Source organism: Rhinolophus sinicus, chromosome 17 (genome assembly GCF_057876585.1).
Source record: "Rhinolophus sinicus isolate RSI-liver-muscle chromosome 17, RSI-T2T, whole genome shotgun sequence".
Lineage (NCBI taxonomy): Eukaryota > Metazoa > Chordata > Mammalia > Chiroptera > Rhinolophidae > Rhinolophus > Rhinolophus sinicus.
In genome coordinates, this window is record NC_142517.1 from 60,016,096 (window position 1) to 60,039,775 (window position 23,680).

The window sequence follows — 23,680 nt, forward strand, 5'->3', positions numbered from 1 at the left end:
AAATGATTTGAACAAATATTTTACAAAAGAAGAGATATGAATGGCTAATAAGCACATAAAAAGATGCTCAATATCATTTGTCATCAGGACATGTAAACTAAAACAAAGTAGAATGGTTCAAATTCAAAGGCTGATAACCAAGTGTTGGCAAGAATCAGTACAACTGGGTCTCATATATTGCTGATGGGAATGTAAAATGGTACAACTTTGGGAAACCGTTTTTAAAAGTTAAACGTATACCTACCCTATGATGCAGCCATTCCGCTCCTAAGTGTTTACCCAAGAGAAACGAAAGTATATATCCATCCACACAAAGACGTGTACATGAATATTCATAACATTTTTATTTGTAGTAGTCAAAAACTGGAAACAACTCAAATGTCCATCAACAGATGAATAGCTAAACAGACCATGGTATATCCAGCACATCCATATAAATGGCATAATATTCAGGAAGAAAATAAACTATTAATGCACACAACAACATGAATGTATCTCAAAATAATTATGCTGAGGGAAAGAAGCCAGACCAAAAAATACAAACCCAGTACAGCTGTGCGATTCCATTTATATAAAATTCTAGAAAATGCAAACTCAGTGATTATCTCAGACTGGAGGTGTGGGGAAGGATGGACACAGGAAAACTTTTGGAGATTGTGAGAAAGTTTAATGTCTTGATTATGGTGCTGGTTTCACAGGTATATGCACATGTCAAAATCTTAAATCTGTGCAGTTTCCTATACATAATTTATACCTCAATAAAGTTGTAAAAGAGAAAAGAAGAGAGGAAGGCAGAAAGGAAGAGGAAGGAAGGAAGAAAGGATGGAAGGAAGGGCTGGTACACATTGTAATATGGATGAATTTCAAAATCATTGAGCTGAGGGGGAGCAGCCAGACATATAGTACATACTGTATGACTCCACTTACATAAAGTTCTAGAAAAAGCAAACTAATCTCTAGTGACAGAAAGCAGACCAGTGGTTGCCTGGGGTTCAGGGTGGAGGGAGGAATGGTCTGTAAAGGGGCAAGAGGAAGCTTCTGGGTGTGATAGAATGTTCCAATATTGATTATAATGGTGGCTTCACATGTTTATACATCTATCAAAACTCATGGAATTTTATACTTTAAATGGATTTATTTACTGATGCAAATTATACCTACCTCAATAAAGTGAGTTTTAAAAGAAAAAGGACATTTTTTTTAAAGGCTTTTGTTTCACTCCTGGTGCCAGGCATCATTCAAGCTGAGAATAACAGCACAACATATAGGCCTGAGAGGTGTCTTTGCTTGGGAAAAATATTAAAATTGGCCTCTCTGCTATGCAAGAGCCAACCCCAAATCCCATTCCTGAATGGAGACTTGTGGGACAACAAGAAACTAACCTGCTGTGTAAATAATATTTAAAAATTTGTTTTCACTAAGGTCAGAGTTAAAACTTTGGCTAATATTCACAAGGGGTTATTGGAGGTTGGGGCTAGACTCAGGGGAGTTGGGGTCTTGGATTTTAAGGCGGGAGGACTAGGTTAAGAAAACCCTCCTCCAATTGATAAAGCTGGTTCCTGAAATGTGGTGAGAGGTCAGGGTCTGAGGCGCAACAGGTGAGTAGAGGAGCTGTGAGGCAGGAACATGACCAGGAGTAAAGAGATTGTCATCTGTTTTGTTTTTCCCTTTTCTGTGCTGTATTTTCCCCCTTCTTGACCTGTCACCCACAAGCCTTCGGTCAAGTTAGGTTAAATGCTACAATTTGATGTTAACTCTGTCTGAGGACAGTTATGGGGGCTGTATCCAGGTATAGTGATCTATGGAGAGCCATGGAAGCTTGGAGACATGATTACAAAGTCGCTAGACATGATGGTCAGGGAGGCGCAGAGTGGTCATGCACAGTGAAAGGTGACAAAAGCTAAGTCACAAACAGTCTAGGGAAACACATAAGTACTCCTCAGGGATTCTCGGAACTACAGCTGGAGGGAAATGGATTTCCTGCACTCAACTGGGGGTGAGTCGAGCACAGACTATTTCATTGGGTGTTTAAAGGAAAGGTGACCACCTAAAAGATGGTAGCTTGGGGTCATTTGAAGTTTGAAGAGATTAACTACCACCACTACCCCACCTCCTAAGGATGTTTGAGCTGTCCTGAGTTATTTTGGATTATGAGACAGAAAAATAGTCCATAAGACCAGATTCATCTCTTCTATCTCAAAGGCTCAGAGCAGATCTATAGTATATGGCCAAACCCTAACTAGTAATTGCCATTGGCTGTTTGACGTCAGTTAATGACTGGACTTTGTACCTGAAAGAGAGTTAAAACTAAAGGTAGTTGGGGGGGAAATCATTTCCTCCTTGGATTACCTAGCAAGAAGATCAAAAATGAAAACCTTCACTCACCTCACTCTTCTCGCTCTCCTTTTTGTAACCTCAGGTAAGGAACATTTAAACATTTTTAATTCTTTTAATCATGTTTGTTGTCTTTGAGGTGGAATCAACAGGCTTCCCCTACAAATTCCCTCAGTCTAAGAAGTGGACTATTTTGTGGATGAAATTTTCTCTCCAACTCAGCTCAAAGACACAAGGCATTTCTGTTTGTGATGAAGGAAGATAGAGCAGTAGTAAAGAGGCCCCTGGACTAAGATTTGGGGTTCAGCAAACCAGAGATTTGTCCTTTGAGTGTTCCTGAGGCCCAACAAGAATGGCATAGTAAGTTCCAAGGGCCTGGTGCCCTGAAGTAGCCTTCTCTTTGGCCCCAGATGTCATTGGGCCCTAATGCAGCGCAGGGACCTGGTTTAGTCCCTGCTTCTGCCATCAAGAGTCTTTTGACCCCTTTCACATGGGAATTAAGGTTAACCCCAGGCACATCCCTTAATCCATCTGAGTATTGGTGGGCTCTTCTATCAAATGCCTCGCTCTTATCTATGTCACAGATACTATCAGGCACAAGGTAAACCCTTAAGAAAGGAGAATAGCAGCAGGAATAGGAGTAGCAGCAGTCAACATGGCCAACTGGTAGATTATTTTCTTGCGCCTGGAAGAGCAATTGCTTATCTCTTCAACATTTCAGAATGACTATTTAAACCAGGCCCTGTTCAAAGGGAAGAGCCAGATTCTGCCATCCGGGGGCTCACAGACCCATGGGGGAGTCAGGTAGCCTCTTCAGCAGTTGTCTATAGCCAAGGATTTAGGAATTGCTTCCTCACTAAAACTTTTATTTATTTTTTTTAACTGATTGTCCATGTCAGAGTTCTTAAAGAGAATTAAGGATTCTAGAAAACTGATCACTGGATCACTAAGAGTTTACTACCCCGTATGTCAGGGGCTCCTACGAGTTGGAAAGGCACCTTTGATGATCACCAGAGCCCTTAGGACAAAGATCATCTCTATTCATCTTACTCTAAAAAGTTCATGTATCTAGAATTATTCATGTGTAAACATTACTAGAAAAATATTTTTGAAAAGTTTAATCCACATTTAATGAGGTATTTTTATTTCATCATTCTTTAAACACACCCCTTCGCTTTTTTCCTTCATACCTATGAATGGCTAAAATGCTGTGTAATGGAAATTGGGGCAATTGTTTTAAACAGCAGGACAAAGGAATCCACTGCCAGGTTGTAACAGCGCCATCTGGTGACATTTTCAATTGTCCTCACTGAAGACCGTGAGAAATATTAAACCCAGACTGACAGTTCCGCAACTATAGACATAAAAGATATTACATCTTTTTTAAAAAACTTGGGGTGACATTGCTTAGTAAAATTACATAGGTTTCAAGTTACATTTCTATAATACATCATCTATATATTGCATGTGGGTTCACCACTCAGAGTCAGTTCTCCTTCCATCACCATATACCGTGTTTCCCTGAAAATAAGACCTAGCCGGACCATCAGCTCTAATGCATCTTTTGGAGCAAAAATTAATATAAGGCCCGGTATTTTATATTATATTATGTTATATTATATTATATTACCTGGTATATTATATTATATTCCCGGTCTTATATTAATTTTGCTCCAAAAGACGCATTAGAACTGATGGTCCGGCTAGGACTTATTTTCGGGGAAACACAGTACTAGTACCACTCTCTAGCTAACTAAGCTGACCGGCCACCCCTGTACTGCTCTAATTTTTATTATTTCCTTCTTTCTGCTGACTTTGGGTTTACATTTGTTCTTCTTTTTCTAGTTCTTTAAGATGTAATATTAGGTTGTTTATTATTTGGAATTTTTCTTGTTTCTTGAGATAGGCCTGTAACCATATAAATTTCCCTCTTAATACTGCTTTTGCTGCATCCAAATAATTTTGATATGATGTATTTTCATTCTCATTTGTTTTTATGTATCTTTTGATCTCTGCTTTTATTTCTTCTTTGACTCACTCATCCTTTAATAGCATGTTGTTTAATCTCCACATATTTGTGGTATTTCCCATTTTCTTTTTGTAGTTGACCTCCAATTTCAAAGCCTTGGGGTCTGGGAATATGCTTGGTATGATTTCAATCTTCTTAAATTTGCTGAGGCTAGTTTTGCGTCCCAACATATGGTCTATCCTTGAGAATGTTCCATGGACACTAGAAAAGAATGTATAGTCTGGTGTTCTAGGATGAAATGCTCTGTAAATGTCAATTGTGTAGATTTGATCTAATGTGCCATTTAAGGCTGATATTTCCTTATTGATTTTCTGTTTGGATGACCTATTCATAGCTGTCAATGGCATATTTAGGTCCCCTACTATGTGTTTTTGTCAGTTTCTCCCTTTAGTTCTGTTAGTAGTTGCTTTATATATTCTGATGCTTCCTGATTGGAAGCGTGTGTAATGATAAGTGTTATGTCTTCTTGTTATATCATCCCCTTTATCATTATGAAATGTCCATCTTTGTCTCTTGTTACCTTATTTATCCTGAAGTCTGTTTCATCAGATGTAAGTATGGCTATACCCACTTTTCTCTGGATGCCATTTGCTTGGAGTATCGTTTTCCACCCTTTCACTTTGAATCTATATTTGTTCTTGTAGCTGAGATGTGTCTCTTTGAGACAGCATATGGTTGGGTTTTGATCCAGTCTGCTACTCTGTGACTTTTTGTTGGTGAGTTCAGTCCATTTACATTTAGGGTGATGATATTACATCTTAATACATATTAACTCTTTGTCATATTTTAATAACATTTTCCCAGTTTTGTCTGTTTAATTTTTAATTTTATTGTTATGGGTTTTTGTGTGTGTGTTTGTTTGGAAGTAGTCACGTATTTTCATTTTTAATTTCATCAACTATACAGTAATTCCTCAGTTAACGTCATCGATAGGTTATGTGACTTTAAGTAAAACGATGTAGAATCAAACCAATTTTACCATAGGCTAATTGAATAAACAAGCGTTAAGTTCCTACATCATCTCAATAACATCATAGCCAAACAATGTTAAATGAAACGCAGTTATTCAAGGACTTGCTGTATTTATTTTTCGGAAAATAATGGCTTGGGTACTAAGTATAGCTGACCTTTGAACAAAGTGTGTTTAAGTTTTTTAAATCTGAGTATAAGTGGACTCACAGAGTTCAAACCTGCTTTGTTAAAGGGTCAACTCTAATATTAAATAATAGTAACTGCCATTATGTATTCAATGTTCTATCTTCTGAAACTTGGTATTTTTGTTCATCCAGCCACCAGCCAAAACTCAGTTGCCCCAACATCTCCTGCAAATCCTACCACCACAGTGACGACAACTACTACCCCAACACCTCCTGCAAATCCTACCACCACAGTGACGACAACTACTACCCCAACACCTCCTGCAAACCCTACCACCACAGTGACGACAACTACTACCCCAACACCTCCTGCAAACCCTACCACCACAGTGACGACAACTACTACCCCAACACCTCCTGCAAATCCTACCACCACAGTGACGACAACTACTACCCCAACACCTCCTGCAAATCCTACCACCACAGTGACGACAACTACTACCCCAACACCTCCTGCAAATCCTACCACCACAGTGACGACAACTACTACCCCAACACCTCCTGCAAATCCTACCACCACAGTGACGACAACTACTACCCCAACACCTCCTGCAAATCCTACCACCACAGTGACGGCATCTGCTACCCCAACACCTTCTGCAAATCCTACCGCCACTACTGCACCTACTAGCACCGCTGTTTCTTCAGTGACTTCCAGTGATGTCACTTCATCAAACACCAACAACCCAAATCCTGATACCACAGGTAAGAGGGACTCCCTCAAAGATGCCTCACTGAGGAATCATAGCATTGTGGAGGATGGTAGACAAGTATGTTCTACTGGGGTAAGGAAGTGGGTATAAAGAAACTCAAGTTTTCCTTGGATATGAACCCTTGTAATTCAAAAATCTGAGTCACAAAGGTTAGTAGTGATGGCAGAGACCCTAAAAAATTATGCTCAGTTCCATTCTGTTCTCCTTTCCTTCCTATCCACCCTACCTCAAGCTATTTGCTAGATGTGAAATATTTTGTGAACTTGGACTTTATGACAGCTATTTTCCACCTGCCCTCTCCTTAGGAGGTTTTTGGAAATAGTTTCAGCTTGTTTGTGAAGGCCAGGTTCAAATAAGCACAACTCTTTAGCCCCACTGGTCTTGCTCCTTTACCTAAAGAAGGAGTAAGTTCTATCCTGCTCCTTATCAGATGTGATTGAAAAATAGGACAAGTTATGATGGTGGCTGATCACAATTTGGAGTTTGAGCCAATTTTTGGAATTTGATCCTGAGAGACAAAAAGCCAAACAACAGCAGTACTGATATAGTCCTAGACATGACCTGGGCCATTGTCCAAAGGACAGATATTCTAGGGATACTGTCTAAGAGATGACAGTTGGCCTCAAGCCAAAGTTATTGAAATAAACCATTTGACTCATTTCCCAAGGGTTGGTCTAGAATAGGGGTCAACAAACCTATCAATAAAGGTAAACTAGTAAATATTTTAGGTTTTGTGACCCACAATACAGTCTCTCTTACAACTACTCCACTCTGCCATTTTAACATAAGAGCAGTCATAGTCAATATATAAATGAATAGGCCTGGCTGTGTATCAATAAAACTGAATTTATAAAAACAGAAGATTGACCAGATTTGGCTCATGAGTCATAGTTTGCCAATTCCTTGTCTAAAAGAATCCTCAAACCTAAGCTTGAAGGGTCTAGATAAACCCTGTCATTCTCAGATTGGGAAATGGAGGCCCAGCGAGGTCAGCAACTTGCCCAAGGTCAAAGAGCAAGTTGATGTCTCCGTACACTCATGTCTTTCGACTTCCCCAGTGTTCCTTGATAGATCTAAAGAGTAGATGGTTAAGCAAATGGAGCCAGAGCCTGTATCTAAGGCCTGGTTCCCAGTCTTTCATGTTGGGAGGGGCTACTCTGCAGGCTAGGTCAAGCGGGACACAGCTACATAATCAGCTCTCCTAGAGTCAGGAAAGGGAGCTTTTCTAAGCCATTTCTGCTTCCCCAGACACTCTCTGTTCTGGCTCTGTCACTAACGGGGGGAGATGGGGCAAACCACTTTGTTCTGGGCTTCCACTTACTCATCTGTGTTAAGGTGTAACTGAACCAAATAACCACCAAAACCTTCCAGCTGAAACATCCCCTGACTTTATTCCTGACACAAAGAACAAGCTGTCAGTCCTTTATTGCCAGAGAGAAAGCATTCCAGGAGTTATTTGTCTGGTGGATCCAAAGTGGAGTTGTGCTCAGTTTCTTCCCTAGGATTTCCTAATCATCGTTGCAAAGTGACTGAGGCCTTTTTTTTTTTTTTTTTTTTTTTTTTAAAGCTACTTGCTTCACTTAGAATATTGACTTTCACCTTGTCAGAAGGGTAAGCCTTACTGTTTATTAGACACTGCACTATGCCTCCTTTTGGTCATGCAGCATTTTTTAACTCTTTAAAATAAAATTTTAAAGTAGACTTTATTTTTTAGAGCAGTTTTGGATTCACAGCAAAATTGAGAGGAAGGTACAGAGGTTTCTCATATACCCCTGACGTTACATATGCGCAGCCTCAGTCATTACCAACGTCCCTCATCAAAGGGTACCTTTGTTACAGCTGATGACACCTCATGATCACCCATAGTCCACAGTTTCATCGGGGTTCACTGATGGTGTTGGTACATTCTATGAGTTTTGAAAAATGGTATCTATGTGTCTATCATTATAGTATCACATAAAGTACTTTCACTGCCCTAAAAATCTTCTACGTTCCACCTATTCATTCTTCTCTTGCGCCAACCCCTGGCGATGTCTGATCTTTTTACCATCTCATAGTTGTCTCTTCTCTAGAATGTCATGTAGTTGGAATCCTACAATATGTACTCTCAGATTGGCTTCTTTCACTTAGCAATATGCATTTAAGTTTCCTGCACATCTTTTCATGGCCTGATTATTATTCAGTGCTGAAAAGCTCATTTCTTTTTAGCACTGAATAATATTCTGTCATCTGGATGGACCACAGTTTGTTTATTCATTCACCTACTAAAGGACATCTTACTTGGTTCCAAGTTTTGGCAATTATGAATAAAGCTGTTACAAATACTTGTGTGTAGGTTTTTGAATGGACTAAGTTTTCAGCTCCTTTGGGTAAATACTGAGGAGTGTGATTGCTGGATCCTCTGGTAAGAGTATGTTTACTTTTATAAGAAATCTCCAAACTGTCTTCCAAAGTGGCTGTGCCATTTTGCATTCCCACTGCAATATTGCTCCACATTCTCATCAGCACTATTTTATTTTACATATATATATATATAGATATATATAGATATATATATCTTTATATATATATATATATATATATATATATATATATATATATATAGAGAGAGAGAGAGAGAGAGAGAGAGAGAGAGAGATTTTATTGGGGAAGGGGAGCAGGACTTTATTGAGTAACAATGTATACTTCCATAATTTTTTCCAAGTCAATTTGTTGTCCTATCAATCATAGTTGTGGAGGGCGCAGCTCAGCTCCAGGTCTAGTTACTGTTGTTAGTTGCAAGAGGCGCTGCCCACCATCCCTTGCGGGAGTTGAACTGGCAACCTTGTGGTTGAGAGCCCACTGGCCCATGTGGGAATCGAACCGGCAGCCTTCAGCATTAGGAGCATGGAGCTCCAACCTCCTGAGCCGCCGTGCTGGCCTTATTTTATATTTTTTAATAAAAGTAAATTAGGTCCATAGTTATGGAAAAAGAAGCTTAAACAGGGCAAAATATATGCAGTAGAAACTAAGTCTCGCTCTCATCCTAAATCTCTAAGACCCAGACTGTCGGTTTCCTTCCCCAGAAACCAATTTTATGGCCAGTTTCTTGTGTCTCCTCCAGAGATAATCTATACAAATATAAACATACATATTTATGTGTTTGTATATATTCCACTTTTTTATCACAAAAGAGAGCATGTTATACACATTGTACCTTATGTGTAGATTGTTTTTAAAAATCTATTTCTATCTAGAGGTTCATAAGCATTCAGACAGCTCTGAAGGTTGTCAGACATTTAGTTTACTAAGAAATCAAAGCTCAGAATCATTTCATTTGACAGAGATGAAGAAAATGGCCAGCCAAGATCACCATTTGGCCACTGACATAACTTTCTTCCCTGGATCCCATCAGATCTCTGGAGATAGGAAAGATGCTACACCCTACCTGGCGTGGGAGTCCTGGCCAGTGGTATGGGAACAGTTGCGATATTATTCTCACCATTTATTTAAGTTGTCCACTCAGAAAGCCAGAGGAGAGTGTCTGTTCATGAATTCCTCTTAGAATTTTCACTGAATTAATCTACACTCTCCCTTTAACATCCCTCTCCTTTCTTTATGGATCTGTATACCACGTATGCTAACTAGAATATAACCTCTAGTTTCTTTTTGGAGTGTCTTGCCTATTCCTCCCTATAAAACAGTTATTTATACCGTCCTAAAAATGTGATGCTTTCTCTACAACAGTTTTGGGGCGGACTATCTAGTGTTACAGGATCAGACATCAAAGTTCCGGAGGTTCCTTGCGATCCAAAGATTCTTGACTCCTTGGAATTAGAAGACGGCTCTGAGCAGACTCTTGCCCCCCAACCTCTGACCTTTATTGTTGACAAGCACTTGCTTCCAGAATTTCAGCAACAAACTCTCTAGCTACATAAGAAAATGTGTACTTGTTTCTAGCTCTTCTAAGCACGTGCCCTGGAGTAACACAACAAAGGAATAGAAGTGCCCCAGGAGGGAGGCGTGAACATGTAAAAGTATGTTTCTGGATGTTATTTGTTGCTCTGTTTCCATCTCTTTCTTCTCTACCTCAGGTCTTTGCCAAAAAGATTCCTGCGGAGGTGATTCTTCATGTGTTAATCTGAGTACGGATCATTTTTGCCTGTGTGTAGAGGGATATTACTATAACTCTTCCAAATGCAATAAAGGTGAGTTACAAAGGATGAACCATGCAGAGCTGCATCTAATGCCTAAAGTGGAATTAAAAACTTAAAATAATGGCAAAAAGATTTTCCAGAATACTAGAGGTAGAGGGAAATTTGGAGGCAACAAAGGCCAGCAAAATAGAAAAATGGCTTCTGCCTTTGTCTCAGTGGGATTAAATGTGAGAGGAAATTGGCCAAGTCAGATTTGTGAGTTAGTCCTGAAGGTCTGGCAGTAGATGTGTCCCTTTACTTTATCTGTTCAAGGAAATGATGCTACGAGGACAAAATGAGAATGATAGTTGTCAGAGGCCCTGGAAAAGTATAAAGACTGCACAAACACAAAGTAGTGCCATTCCATGAGGACACTGACATAGAATAAGAGGGTATGCCTAAGACCACACTGTTAGACAAGCCTGGAACCCGGGTCTTGTGACCATAGTTCAGTTCTCTGTCATAGAATGTGCTTGCTCCATAACAGCAAACCCCACTTTTAGAAACTTAAGAGCCTCTCAGCTCTAGAAATGGGCTTTTGGAGCAAATCACCATAAACTTGACATAATACTGTTTTGGTTAGATCAGCTGGGTGCTACGAAGGTCCAAGGCTGTTTCCTGTGTTATAAACTATTATCTGTTTCATGAATGAGAAATATCCCCCCTTGCCAGAGCAGATCAATTGTATAGAAAACAAATGTATACTATTGTCCACCGGGATTAGAGATATTTCAAAAGTCAAAATGGTGTTCTTATTTTTAGCACTAGTAATCTCATTTCTGGGGATCCACTCTAAGTAAATGACCCCAAAATATAGAAAGGCTTAGGCTTAGGCATGAAGATGTCCATTGCAACCTTTTCCCCCCTTTTGAAGGGATATATATATATATATATATATATATATATATATGTATATCATAGAATATTATGCAGCTTTAAAACATGATAGTTGTGAAGACTGTCCCAAACCACGATAGGTAATGGTTTGGGAAAACACTTATTATATAATAATAAGTAAAGAAGATTCATGCTATAAACCTGGAATTATAAACATATAAACTTTGGATAGGAAAAAGGGAGCTGGGAGAAATACAGGTTTCCCCCACTAACTGAAAGTACAACGGTCCTGTGAAACCTTTTGTAAGCTGACATGGCATAACATGAAGAAGCAATTACCTTAGGACACATCGTGCTAGTGGATGCACAAACTAAATCTAGATAAGGCACAGATGCTCACAGACAGAATTCAAAGCTCTGGCAGCTGGATGCCGAGACACTGAGTACGGTTCCCGGGAAAGGAGCTGGTATGACCACTCTCACTGCCCAGGGTACGTGCTGCCTCTATAACAGCTCACTGCAAAAAAAAATGCTGACTGCTATTTTCAATTTTCACCTTTTTTCATAAAAGCAAAAATTCTCTTCAGGTTTCTTTTGATTAGCAAAAACAGATAGTAACGTAGGTCTTTCATAAAGCAAACTTTTGAAAAGCGGGGGATCCCTTATACCAAAATGAAAAAGGTGGTGTTAGGTTGGGTAGGATTTGGGGTAACATTTTTCATATTTCCACACTCCCTGTAGTATCATCATATATTGTTTAGAATTTTTTAAATGTATGTTTTAAACAAAATAAAAATGACCCTCTTTACATTGAAACATTACAGAAAGATTCTGCTTGAATTTCAGGAATGATATTCCCTGGAAAAATTACAGTAAGCATATCAGACACATCTAACTTGGAAGATAAAATGTCTGCAGCCTATCAACGATTACATATAAAAGTTATTAAATTTGTAAGTATCATCCAACCTTCCTTCCTGTATAAGAATTCTTTATTCTAACACCGAGTTGCAGAGCGTAGGGCTGGAAATTCAGGTGGCCCACACTGGTACAGTTGTTCCAATTGTTGAAATAATGAAATACACCCTTACTGGTTAGCCGACAGTAGCTGTCCTGAGCCCCCTGGATGCTACTACTGCCCGGTGACCCAGGTCCCCTTCTGGGACCCATGGGCTTCCCCAGCACGCTGCACCTCTAAGTAACGCCTGGCTCAGCAGAGGTCCTTTAGAAGCTTTCTCCAGCCACACCGTACTCATCGTTACATAAACTATCATAATATTTTTAAATGGACAGATAAATATAATGATGTTCTAAAATAAATTATTTCCACAGCATTGAAGAGAAAAAAATGTAAAGAAGTTTGTTTGTTTTCTTTAGACATTCCAACTTGCATACATTTCTGTGCTAGTATGACTTTTTTTGTAAGGTCTGGAAGAGAAACTCCATCTGAATTGATATCTGTTACTTTTTTTCCCCACTGTCAAAAATGTCAAAATGAACAACAGCTTCATTTCATTTTGAATTATTGTGAGTGAGTGGGAGGGTCAAAATGAGCTCTCCCTTCTAGAAGCACAGCTGTTAGACCTGGAAGGGACCTGCAGAGGGCCTCTAGCCAGTGTTTCTCAAAGTTTAGTAAGACTTTAAAAGCTACAGTCTTATTCTATGGTAATATCCTTTAATTCAGAATTATATCATTACAAACGAGTTTTGTCATTAGAATTGGTAAAGTGTGAAAAACAATTATCCAAATGATTTTCCAGATTGTACAGACAGAACTAGTACTGATGATGGAATGGCCGGTGCCTGACACTGCTGGGATAAACAGCGTGGCTGCTGTTTCCCAGGACTTGCCCTGGCCCATCTGTCATCCCACCTGTGCCCGATGGGCCAGCTGGCCATGACTTCTCTTATCCTGGATCTGCATTCCTATTTGCCAGCTTCGATGATAGACAGTCAGTACATTGAAGAAGGCAACATCAATATGTTCCTATTTCCAGGGATTCCCTTGGTTGTGTCGCATGGTTTTACAGAGCACTGGCCACGGTGGCCACTGCCTTTCCCAAACTTGCTTCGGGTCTGAGTGTCCAAAAGCCCCCTCCAGCCACAGGCCTGTGCCCTGGTCTTCAGAGACCAGTTTAGAGACTTGATCTCAGTCAGGTTTTGATGGTCCCAGGGGGACCCAGGAGGAGATAGAGCATTCTTATAATTTTGAAGAGGCTTTTGTCTAAAAGGGATATGCCAGAACTCCCTTGCAACTCCTAGAGGTAGGAAAATAGAGACAATTTACTTTCTTCAAGGTCGTCTTAGCAGACTTTGTAGCCAGGGCAGTCCTAGCTCAGGCCTTGAGAACTCTCCCAGGGTCCATTTTCTACATAGCTAGATCCAAATGGTAGTCCGCAGAGGGATTTGGAGTCCCCCCTGTTGTATGCTGTGTCTGGCATTTTATGGGCACTATTTCTAATTCTCAAAATAGCCTCATGAGGGAGATAATACTATTTTGTGGATGAGGCAGTCGAGGATCAGTGAAGGAACTGACTGAAGGTCACTTCAGCTGATGATGTAGGAGGTTGGAATTTGCACCCAGATCTGCCTGACCACACAGCTGCTTCTCCTTCTCCTCACTACCTGGCTCTGTTGTGTAGTGGAGACCAGGCAGGCCTGTTTGCATAGTACCTGGCTTCTTGTCAACCTTACTTATAGCTGTTCAGACTGAGAGATGTATATCCCAACATCCTCAAGCGTGACCTAGAAGAGAAAAAAAAAAAAAGAAAAAAAAAAGGAAAACCTTTCTTCTATACCAGATGCTAATTTCACAATCTCTTCATTGGGATTAAGAAAATTAAACGGGCAGTGGTCAGCAGGGGAACTGAAGGATCTTGGACATTGTCCAGGGAATTCGTTCCTAAGTTGATTCCCAGTGACCTAATGGTTTACAGATACACCAGCTATTCCTAATATTTAAAAGAATTAAAAGGAATGTGGACCTATTCTGGATATAAGGCTGCCCAGACTAACTAGAGCATCAAATTTATTTGAATTTGACTAGAATAAAAGAGAAATTAGTTAACATCTTTTTAAGTCACATTGGTGGCCACAATCTTTTAAAATGTGGGGTCACCATGGGGAGAAACATAAGAAAAAAATCATGGATTATAAAAATGTTGCACCAACCCAGTTCAACACTCATGCAATAAATATGGAGACTGGGGCCCAAAGAGGGGAAGACATGTCCAAGGTCATGTCTTTCACATTTAAAATTCATTCCATCATCAGTCAACCAATGTTTATTGAACTTTTCCTGGGAGTTGCCCTATGCTGAGGGCTGTGGGGTGGGGGTGGAGGAAGTTGTATCATAAGAAAGAAAAAATAAACCCCATTCTTGGCATCAAAGATCTTATGTTCTAACTGGGCCCTTCAGCCAACGTCCACCTCACCCCTGCCAGAAGTTCTAGCTTTATCTCTGGCTACTTCTCTATAAGTATCTAGAGTTGTCTCTGCTCTTAGAACCCAAGTCAAGCCTAATAAGATCCATCTGCTCTGGAGCCCCTTCCAGCACACAAAGCTGTGTGTCATATATTCCATCTCATTTTATACACATTATAGCCCTCCACGGTAGAAATTACTGCTATGTCAAGCTTTCCAATGAGAAAAGTAAGGTTCAAAGAGAAAAATTATGCAAATTATGGAAGAAACTTTCTTTGAACTGCCATGGTAGATTGGGTCTGCCCAATTTTTAAATCTCTTAGTACCCTGGCATAATTCCTTGGGCAAGGTAGGCAATGAAAGAAGAGTTCCTTGGGGAAATTGATGCATGCATATAGATAAGTCTAACAAATATGCGGAACTTTACCATGACTTTGAAAAGACAAACTTAAGGGGCGGCCTGAAGGCTCAGGTTGGTTAGAGCACAAACTCTGAACAACAGGGTTACCAATTCGATTCCCACATGGGCCAGTGAGCTGCACCCTCCACAACTAGATTGAAGACAACGAGCTGCCTCTGAGCTTCTGGAGGGGCGGGCGGATAGCTCAGTTTGTTAGAGCCTGAGCTCTCAACAAAAGGGTTTCCAGTTCAATACCTGCATGGCATGGTGGGCTGTGCTCCCTGCAACTAAAGACTGAAAACGGTGACTGGATTTGGAGCTGAGCTGCGCCCTCCACAACTAGATTGAAGGACAATGACTTGGAGCTGATGGGCCCTGGAGAAACACACTGTCCCCCAATATTCCCCAATAAAATAAAATAAAAAAAGACAAACTTAATAAATTAGTTACCTTAATTTTTCAGAGTATGATCATTAATTTGGCTAAGTGTTTGGGTTTCCATCTTTTTCTTGGATAATGCTGACTTATATCAAAATCTTACTATTTTACAACAAAAATTACTAAAAGGTATTAGAGAGCATGTTAAGAATAAATAATTTGCTGTGATGAGCTACGTATATTTATACATAGGAGTTTAGAAATGTATTTGTGTTAAAACCTAAATACAATATCACATTTCCCCCCTCTTTGTAGTTGTTAATAAATCTGTTCTCCTCCTCCACAGTTTGAAGGTGCATTCATCAAGTCTACTTTTGGACAGACTGTAATTCAGGATGTAAGGTAAGTTTGCTATGTACTAAGTTTGCTTGGAGGCAGGTGTGCATTTGCCTAATTTCTTGTCTTTTCTTGAGTTTCCCATGCAGCACAAAGGCTGTCCAGTGGGAAGTCACAGGTCAAGCAGAGGTGGTCAGTCTGATGTCACACATCCCTTGGCCTGGATGGACAGAGTGTAGTCTGGGGACAGCAAGAGGCTGTCTGTGATTGGCTGTTCGTAATTTGCACACATGCATCAGTGCATCACCTGGGTCAGTTTGTTTGGTTCAATTCCTTGGCTACAAAACACACCTGGTCAGTCCCTGGAATGTACATTTTAGGGGGCCAGGAGGAGACTAAGTGGCTCATGGCCACCTCTTCCCTCATAGAGGGGCAGTGAGTGAGATAAGAACCCCCAAATCTCATACCTGGCTACTGAAGGGCCAGTAGTGAGTTCTTCCTGCAGTAAGAACAAGCATTTATTGAGTATATCAATGTGCAAGGACCAAAGAGGGACCAAAGAGGCAAAGGATTCTCAAGACGGTAGTGATTCCATTTCGGCCTTCTCTGAAGCATGTTAACACACAAGTGCTGCAGCCTGAGGAAAGAATGCTCTAAGAGGAATGAAGTTGTGCAGAGAAAGCAGCCCTAGTGTATTCATATTTTGTGGTTTTTGTTATTGCATCTATCTTTATGAGCTTAGTCAAATTCTTTGTGGAATAAGATACAATAAATATTTATACATATAAATTCAGAGAAGGTCTCCTGAAGGTGGTGAGTTTTGAGCTTGGTGGCTAACGAAAGGCAAGTGTTGGCAGCCAGAAGACCAGCGGGCAGAGTAAAAGAAGGCCCAGTTCCCACAAGGTAAGGGCCAGGCAGCAGGCAGAGAGGCTGTGCCCCAAGGCAGAGGCTCTGAAACAGGAGGTTCACAGTGGACAGCTGCTGGAGGGCTAGACATTGTTTCAGGACATTCAGCTTGGGTCAGGGGGCAGCAGGGAGTTCATGCGTTGGACAGGAATGCATAAAACAGCAACAGTGAGGTGTGATGGCTTCAGCCAAACCTGCACTTCAATCCTGTCCTTGGCACTTCCTCACTGCATGAATGGGCAAAAGTTTTAACATCTCCGAACTGTTGTTACCTCATCTGTATACCTGGGATAATCTGGTCAGCTTTCCTGAAACCTTGGGAGGAATTAATGAGAGAACATTTGAAAGATCCCCTGAACAAAGTGCCTGGCACGTAGATGATTTCAACACTGTGTGTTTGTTCCTATTTGTTTCCCTTCCAGAATGTGGGACCCTGCAAGTGTGATGGAGAGCTGGTCCCACAAGGTCATTTCTAAAACCGTGGCGCTCCTTTCGTTCTTATAGAGTTACTTACAGGGAGCCAGGGATGTTTGGAGACCACCTTTTACCTGTGAGCTTATTATCCTGGCAAGAAACTAGATCCCCCATGGGGCTGTGGCAGGGCTAATGGACCTTAGTCTCACCTAGAAGACATTTCTTAGGCTCCAGTCCAATGGAGCCTTTCTCCTTTGAATCCCCACAATGTTTATCAACTGTACAAATGTTGAAATTAGAAGGATACTCAAAATTTCTCTAACTCTCAAACCTCTCTTTGGACAGAGGTGGAAACTCAAGCTCAGACAAGCTATGACTGATCTTGGGCCACAAAAGATGGTGGCAATCTTGGGTCTTTATCTCAGGTCTCTTAACTCCAAGTTTAGTGCTCTAGTCATTTGTACTTTACCCTTTTGTGTCACTTAAGTACACAGTGGCTCCCTTAATTCATGAGTATAATGTCTTGCCTTCTAAACTGGAGTGTAAGCTAATAGGTTCTTTGAGTGAATTAATTATGGTTGGCATTTCTTTCCCAGCCCCATTGCAAAATTACACCGTAGTTCTGGTCATTTTGTAACTGATAAAGAATAACTTGTATCAAGAACCCCTTTTTCATTGTCCTCTACCTTCCTTGCCACCTCCAAATCCTAGCATAAATGAATCATGGGAGATAATTTAAAAATAAGAATGCTGAAGCCATTTTGTTTTTTGGACTCTCTTTTGATGTGATTGTTCCTGAAAACAGAATTTGGTAAAAATTTTGGATTATCTTGATTGTTCTGAAAAACCAACATGGCTGTAAACATTTCCTAAGTAGGTTGGCTATGTTTTCAAGCTTCTGTATGTATTCAAACATCAAAATAGAGTGGAGAAAAAAAAAATTGGACAGGGAAAATATACCCTGAGTCTTAAAAACACACAGCCACACATCAAATAAGAAGGGAATTTTTAAAAGTCCTTTTATTTCTCTCTCAGTGATTGTATCACTTGATTCCTTTTGGGCACCGAAAGAATTAGAATTTGGCCCAATTGTTCTTAGGACTCCAAACTGCAGTGCTAATTAGAGAGAGAGACTCTTACAAGGTCTCGCTCATGCAGACACTCACTATTTGGTGATGTGACTTGGTATTATATGCTCATATTTCCCACAGCCCCATCTCCCCCTGTTTCAGTTCTCCTCTGGGTCATGTGGACTCAGGCCCAGTCACATACCCACTTCACCTGCTGACTTCCTGGCCTTTTCTGGAAATGACCCAGACTCTGTATGGTTGATTACTGTTCACTCGGTGCATATGGAGGCACACGTGCCTCTCTGTCTCTCTCAAAGTTCAAGTCTGAGGTTTAACTCTCAACAAGTGGCTTACTCTTGATTTTCTACAGAAAATGGCAACTTATTATTTTGGATGTTACTTGTTCTACTTCTGGTCAGTCCCAGGCTCCTAGATCCTAAAAATTATTGTTCACACTTTTTCTGAGTATCCTCCAATGGGACATTGTTTTAGCCACAGATTTCCTCTGAACACACATTGAATAGAGATCTCCAGGCCTATAAATGGCCATCTTATTGAAACCCCAGACCTCCATATTGGGGCCCCAATTGTGGATATAGGACTGTGGGTCAGAGCTAGAACTGGGAGACCTGGGAGTCTGGAAGGTTTAAAGACCAATTTGTTGATGCTTCGGTTCAATTCACCAAGTGATGGATTCATTTCATTTTTAGGATATCTCCTTCAGCAAGATCTGAAATGCGTGCCGATGGCAAGGGTATTGATGTAACAGTAGTAAACCTTTTCCCAGAAACTACTAAAGAAAATGAGACGTCTGTGTCTGATGCAATTAGTAAAGCAATTAGTCAAGGCAACTCTGAAGGCGTTACAGGATATACCAGTAAGTACTACATACTTTTATTCAAAGTTTACCTAAAGACCTACCTACCTTTTTCTAAACTTTTCCATTGGATGTGAGAAGGGGGAGAGAAGAATTGGATAACTGAATCTACTGATGTCTCCAGGTTTCCTTTTAATCTGTCCATTCTTCCTCCTTTTCTTCTCTCACTCAGCTTCTATTCTTTTCCAACCATCTCTCAAGTCGTCAAACTGACCCTTTTGTTTCTCTTTTTGGAAGGTAGTCTTGGACAAATAGTCTCTGGACAAGGAAAGGTGAAGCGAGGTGAAACAAGAGGGCTATAGCCCAAATGATTAGAGGAAGTTTTATGTATCCTGCTTCCCCTTTAGGCCAATACACAAGCCCATGGCACAGCTGTAACAATTCACTTTTGCTGTGCTACAAACCACCCCAAAAGGTAGTGGTCTAAAACAACGACTGTTTATTTATTGCAATGCCATCATTCCATGGGTCAGAATTTGGGCTGTGCTAAGGTGGGGAGTTCTGCTGCGCTCGGCCAGGCTTGGCTGATCTCTGCTGGGCTCACTTAAGCAATTGCTGTTAGCTGCTGGGTAGGTAAGCTGGGGACTGACTGATCTAAGTTGACTCAGCTGGTTGGTTTGTCTCTGCTCCATATGGTCTCTCATTCTCCAGCAGGCTAGTCCTAGAGGGTTTCAAGAGCAGCAAGAGGATAAGTTTCAAAGCACAGGTATTTCTCAAGTCTCCGCTTATGTCACATTTACAACTGTCCTGATGGCCAAAGCAATTCACATAACTGAGCACAGTGTGGCAGGCACTACCGAAGGGTATGGATACAGGAAGGCATGAATAAATGGACACTATTACTACAATCAACCCATTACAGCAGTCATCAGACGTTCCTTATCTCAGAGATACCTGTTAGGGCCAGTTCTGGTGGAAGCTTGGTGCAACTGGTTCTCAGTCCTGGTTGCCAAATCCAAATGCCTCTGTTAAGGCACAATTGACCTGACTTTTTTGTAGCATCTGACACTGGTCTTCTTTTTCTGAAGTCCTCTTTTCTTCGGGACTCCACCCACTATTCTCCTAATCCCCTTCCTGCCTCCCTCATTCTTTTTTTTTTTCCCCTTTCTTTCTTTCTTTCTTTCTTTCTTTCTTTCTTTCTTTCTTTCTTTCTTTCTTTCTTTCTTTCTTTCTTTCTTTTTTGATTCTTCTAAGACTCCTTCTTAGTCTCTTAAATTTTTGCTTTTTAATGATTGTAACCTCCTTGGCCTATTGTGCAAAGCTTATATCTCTTTCTGAAAATATAAACAAATGCTGTTCATTTATAGTTTTTCAACAGCTTTTCTCTTTCTTCAAAAATTCACAACGATTCTCACTATTCTCTCAGGACCTGGAATGTAAATGCTGTATGATAAAACTCTTAAAATTCTATCAGAAAAGATGGGGACTCCCCTATACTCTTGCCTCTCCTTGGGCTGCAGTCACTTTAGCCATGTCCATTCAACTCTTTTCGATGTAAGTATTACTTCCTGGCCCAAGAGACTGGAGAAAAATAGTTGTGGAGCCATTCTGTCTTTCTCATGTTATCCATCAACATTACACCGACCAGGCCTGGCCTTTCCATGAGCCCCTATAGCATGGAAAACACACACACACACACACACACACACACACACACACACACACACACCTTCATTCATTTGCCCACTTTTCCATTTTAACTCTTTGCTCTTTGTTGTTGTATTTTTGTTGTTGTTGTTATTTTGGGTTTTGTTTGTAGCAAACCTGAGCTCATTTGGTGCTCTAGACTTTGTTACATTTTCAATATTCTGTCATTGGTTATGGGACTTTCTTTCCATATTTTGTGTATGTCTTTCATCTGACAACTTTCTCTGCAAACCATGCCAGTTTCTCAAATTACCTGGCCCTCCCCACCACTTTTTTTTTATTGCTCCTTTAGCAGCTACACAGTTAGAATTACATTTTCAGAGCTTCTGATATTCTTGAACTATTTCCATCTTCCAGAATCTCATGCCACATAATGACACCTTTTCCTTTCTGAACACTTCAATATTTACTCTGTCAAAGTCATACTCCTCTCTCTGGCTATCACTTAGTCCTTGTCTCCCAAGGGACCCATCACTTCTACCTGATAGTCAGTTTCTCCTTGGGTCAGAATTTTGTGCAGAGTAGCAATTCCTACAAGCAGAACCTGTACTCTCTGGAAGATGCAATTGTCAGCAAGGTAAGACAAACCTTATCATACACTACTTTTTGGCTAGATGCAGCTTCTAGCATGTGTGAGGAAGTTGAGGGTTCATAACAGCATGGAGACTGACCACTCAGAGTGGGTGCCAGCTGACAATAACTAGTGCATTCTTCAAGACAAAGTTGGGGTCCCCTATGCAATTCTCTCATTTAGGCTCTTCTTAGTAATCGCTTTGGCTATAAGCCCAGCATACTTGAGACCATTTGGTCTCAGCTCTGAGAATTGCTCCTCTCAATATCTGACAACTCCTCTCATCCTCTCTCTGCTCTGAGACCAGGCATGCGTTCTTAGATACATTAATAAATTACCACATGGTGCCAGCAGTGAGAGGTGTCCACCAGAGCACAAACTGCCCAGCAAATGAAGTGAGAGGCTCAGAACTTTTAGAGGAAAACACCTTTTCCTGCTCTCCTGATTTTGCTGCAAAGACAGATTCTTTCTTCTGTGTCAAAAGTTGTCGAATTTCTTTCTCTAGACTTTTAACTGGAGGCGTTTTTAAATGGCCGGTGATGAAGGAAAGTTTGTCACAAGTAGGGGATGTTTAGGAGAGAGTAACCACATAACTGTTCTACCTTCTCCTAATCTCTCTCCCTCTAGTCTATTCTTAGATTCATCTTTTTGTTCCTAATGCCTTCCGACCTAATTAGACTACCATTCTTTTTAAAATTTATTTTTCAATTACAGTTGACATATTATAATAGTTTCAGTTGTACAACATAGTGACTAGACATTTATATAACTTATGAAGTGATCACCCCGATAAGTCTAGTACCCACCTGACACCATACATAGTTATTACAATACTATTGACTATATTCCCTATGCTGTACTTTACATCCCCATGACTCTTTTCATAACTGGCGATTTGTACTTCTTAATCCCTTTCACCTTTTCCACCCAGTCTCCCAATCCCCCTCCCATCTGGTAACTATCGATTTGTTCTCTGTAACTCTGAGTTTGTTTCTCTTTTGTTTGCTCGTTCATTTTGTGTGTTGTTTTTTTTTATATTCCACATATACATCAAATTACATGGTATTTGTCTTTCTCTGCCTGATTTATTTCACTTAGTATAATACCCTCTAGGTACATCCATAGTATCACAAATTGCAAGATTTCATGCTTTTTATGGCTAAGTCATAATCCATTGTATACATGTACCACATCTTCTTTATCCATTCTAGACTAACATTCTTAAAAGATTGCTTTTGTATCGCATGCTTCTGCTCAAAATCTACCAATGGATTCTCAGGCTTATAGGATAAAAGTCAATGTGCTTAGCCTGGCATTCAAAGCTTTCTATCCTGGTGAGTGAACAAAAGAATGATCATTTGTTGAGGCTCCACTTGCCTTTACATTAGCTCACTCAATTCTCAAAAAAATCATGTGGAACAAGAATTATTAGCCCCATTTTATAGATGGAAGGAATGTGGGCCCACCAAAAATCAAATGATCAAACAGAGAGAGCCCACAGCCAATAAATACGAGAGCCAAGAATTTTCTATTCCACTTCACAACACGGTCTTTCCCCCACCCAAAGACAACACCACTCCTTCCTGACAAGAATTCTGTGCTGCTTTTCATGCCTTATTTACTCCACTTAGAAGACTTTGTCTCTCCTTTGACTGTTCAAATCTTCCCTGTCTTTTAAGACAGCCAAAGTCCCATCTCCTCCATGATGTTGTCTTTAGCTACTTGAGCCCCTGAATTCCCATTGAACTTAAAGGCTGGATTATGAGTTGCTTGAAGCAACTCTGTATGGGTTCAGATATATAACTCTGCAAAGACGGGACCCAAAAGTTTTGGAGCTACTATGTCCCTTGTGGAACCCAGCACAGCACTAGCAGCAAAAGAGGCATTGGACTTGAACATAATTGCACTGCATTGCATTGAATTAATTTGAGTTGACTAATGTAAGAAAATCATCATGGAAGAGAGGATTGGGGAGTTGGATTTCAGAATCCCAGATTTTCATTTGTTAAATTCCAAAACTAATTAAAAGGCAATTATAACACTAATGGAGTGGGGTGCTTTCACAAGTTGTTTTATCCATATTGTCTTGCTGAATACACTTTTGAATTATTTGTGCCCCTCAGAGCAAGATCGGTGTGAATTTTATGGTTGTGTAAAGGATGGGAACGATGACTGTAGCAATGGTTTACAATGTAAATGCAAAGAAGGGCTGGAAAGACCTAACCCACAGATCGCTTTCTGTCTTGGTAAGTGTTCTACCTGCTTCTAAATGTCCTTCACAACTCCTATTCTCTCTCCTGTCACATTTGCAAAATATAAACTTTACTGCTCAAGTGTCCATGTGCAATTCAGAGTCTGAGGGCTGTGAATGTTGACTTTAGACATATGGACCTGAAGTGTGGCCTTGGCTGTG

The 23,680-nt window shown here is 40.4% G+C and overlaps 1 protein-coding gene across 1 annotated transcript in view; it reads left to right on the top strand.

Annotated features, from left to right (window-relative positions):
* The first annotated feature begins 2,234 nt into the window (after window positions 1-2,234).
* The window catches only part of MUC13 (mucin 13, cell surface associated), a 29,174-nt gene continuing 7,728 nt past the window's right edge, over window positions 2,235-23,680 (top strand). The window contains exons 1-7 of the mRNA XM_074330629.2: window positions 2,235-2,419; window positions 5,653-6,225; window positions 10,307-10,420; window positions 12,092-12,198; window positions 15,793-15,848; window positions 18,883-19,049; window positions 23,391-23,513. Of these exons, the coding sequence (XP_074186730.2) occupies window positions 2,368-2,419; window positions 5,653-6,225; window positions 10,307-10,420; window positions 12,092-12,198; window positions 15,793-15,848; window positions 18,883-19,049; window positions 23,391-23,513 (1,192 nt within the window). The 5' untranslated portion in view covers window positions 2,235-2,367. The remainder of the gene's footprint in view (window positions 2,420-5,652; window positions 6,226-10,306; window positions 10,421-12,091; window positions 12,199-15,792; window positions 15,849-18,882; window positions 19,050-23,390; window positions 23,514-23,680) is intronic.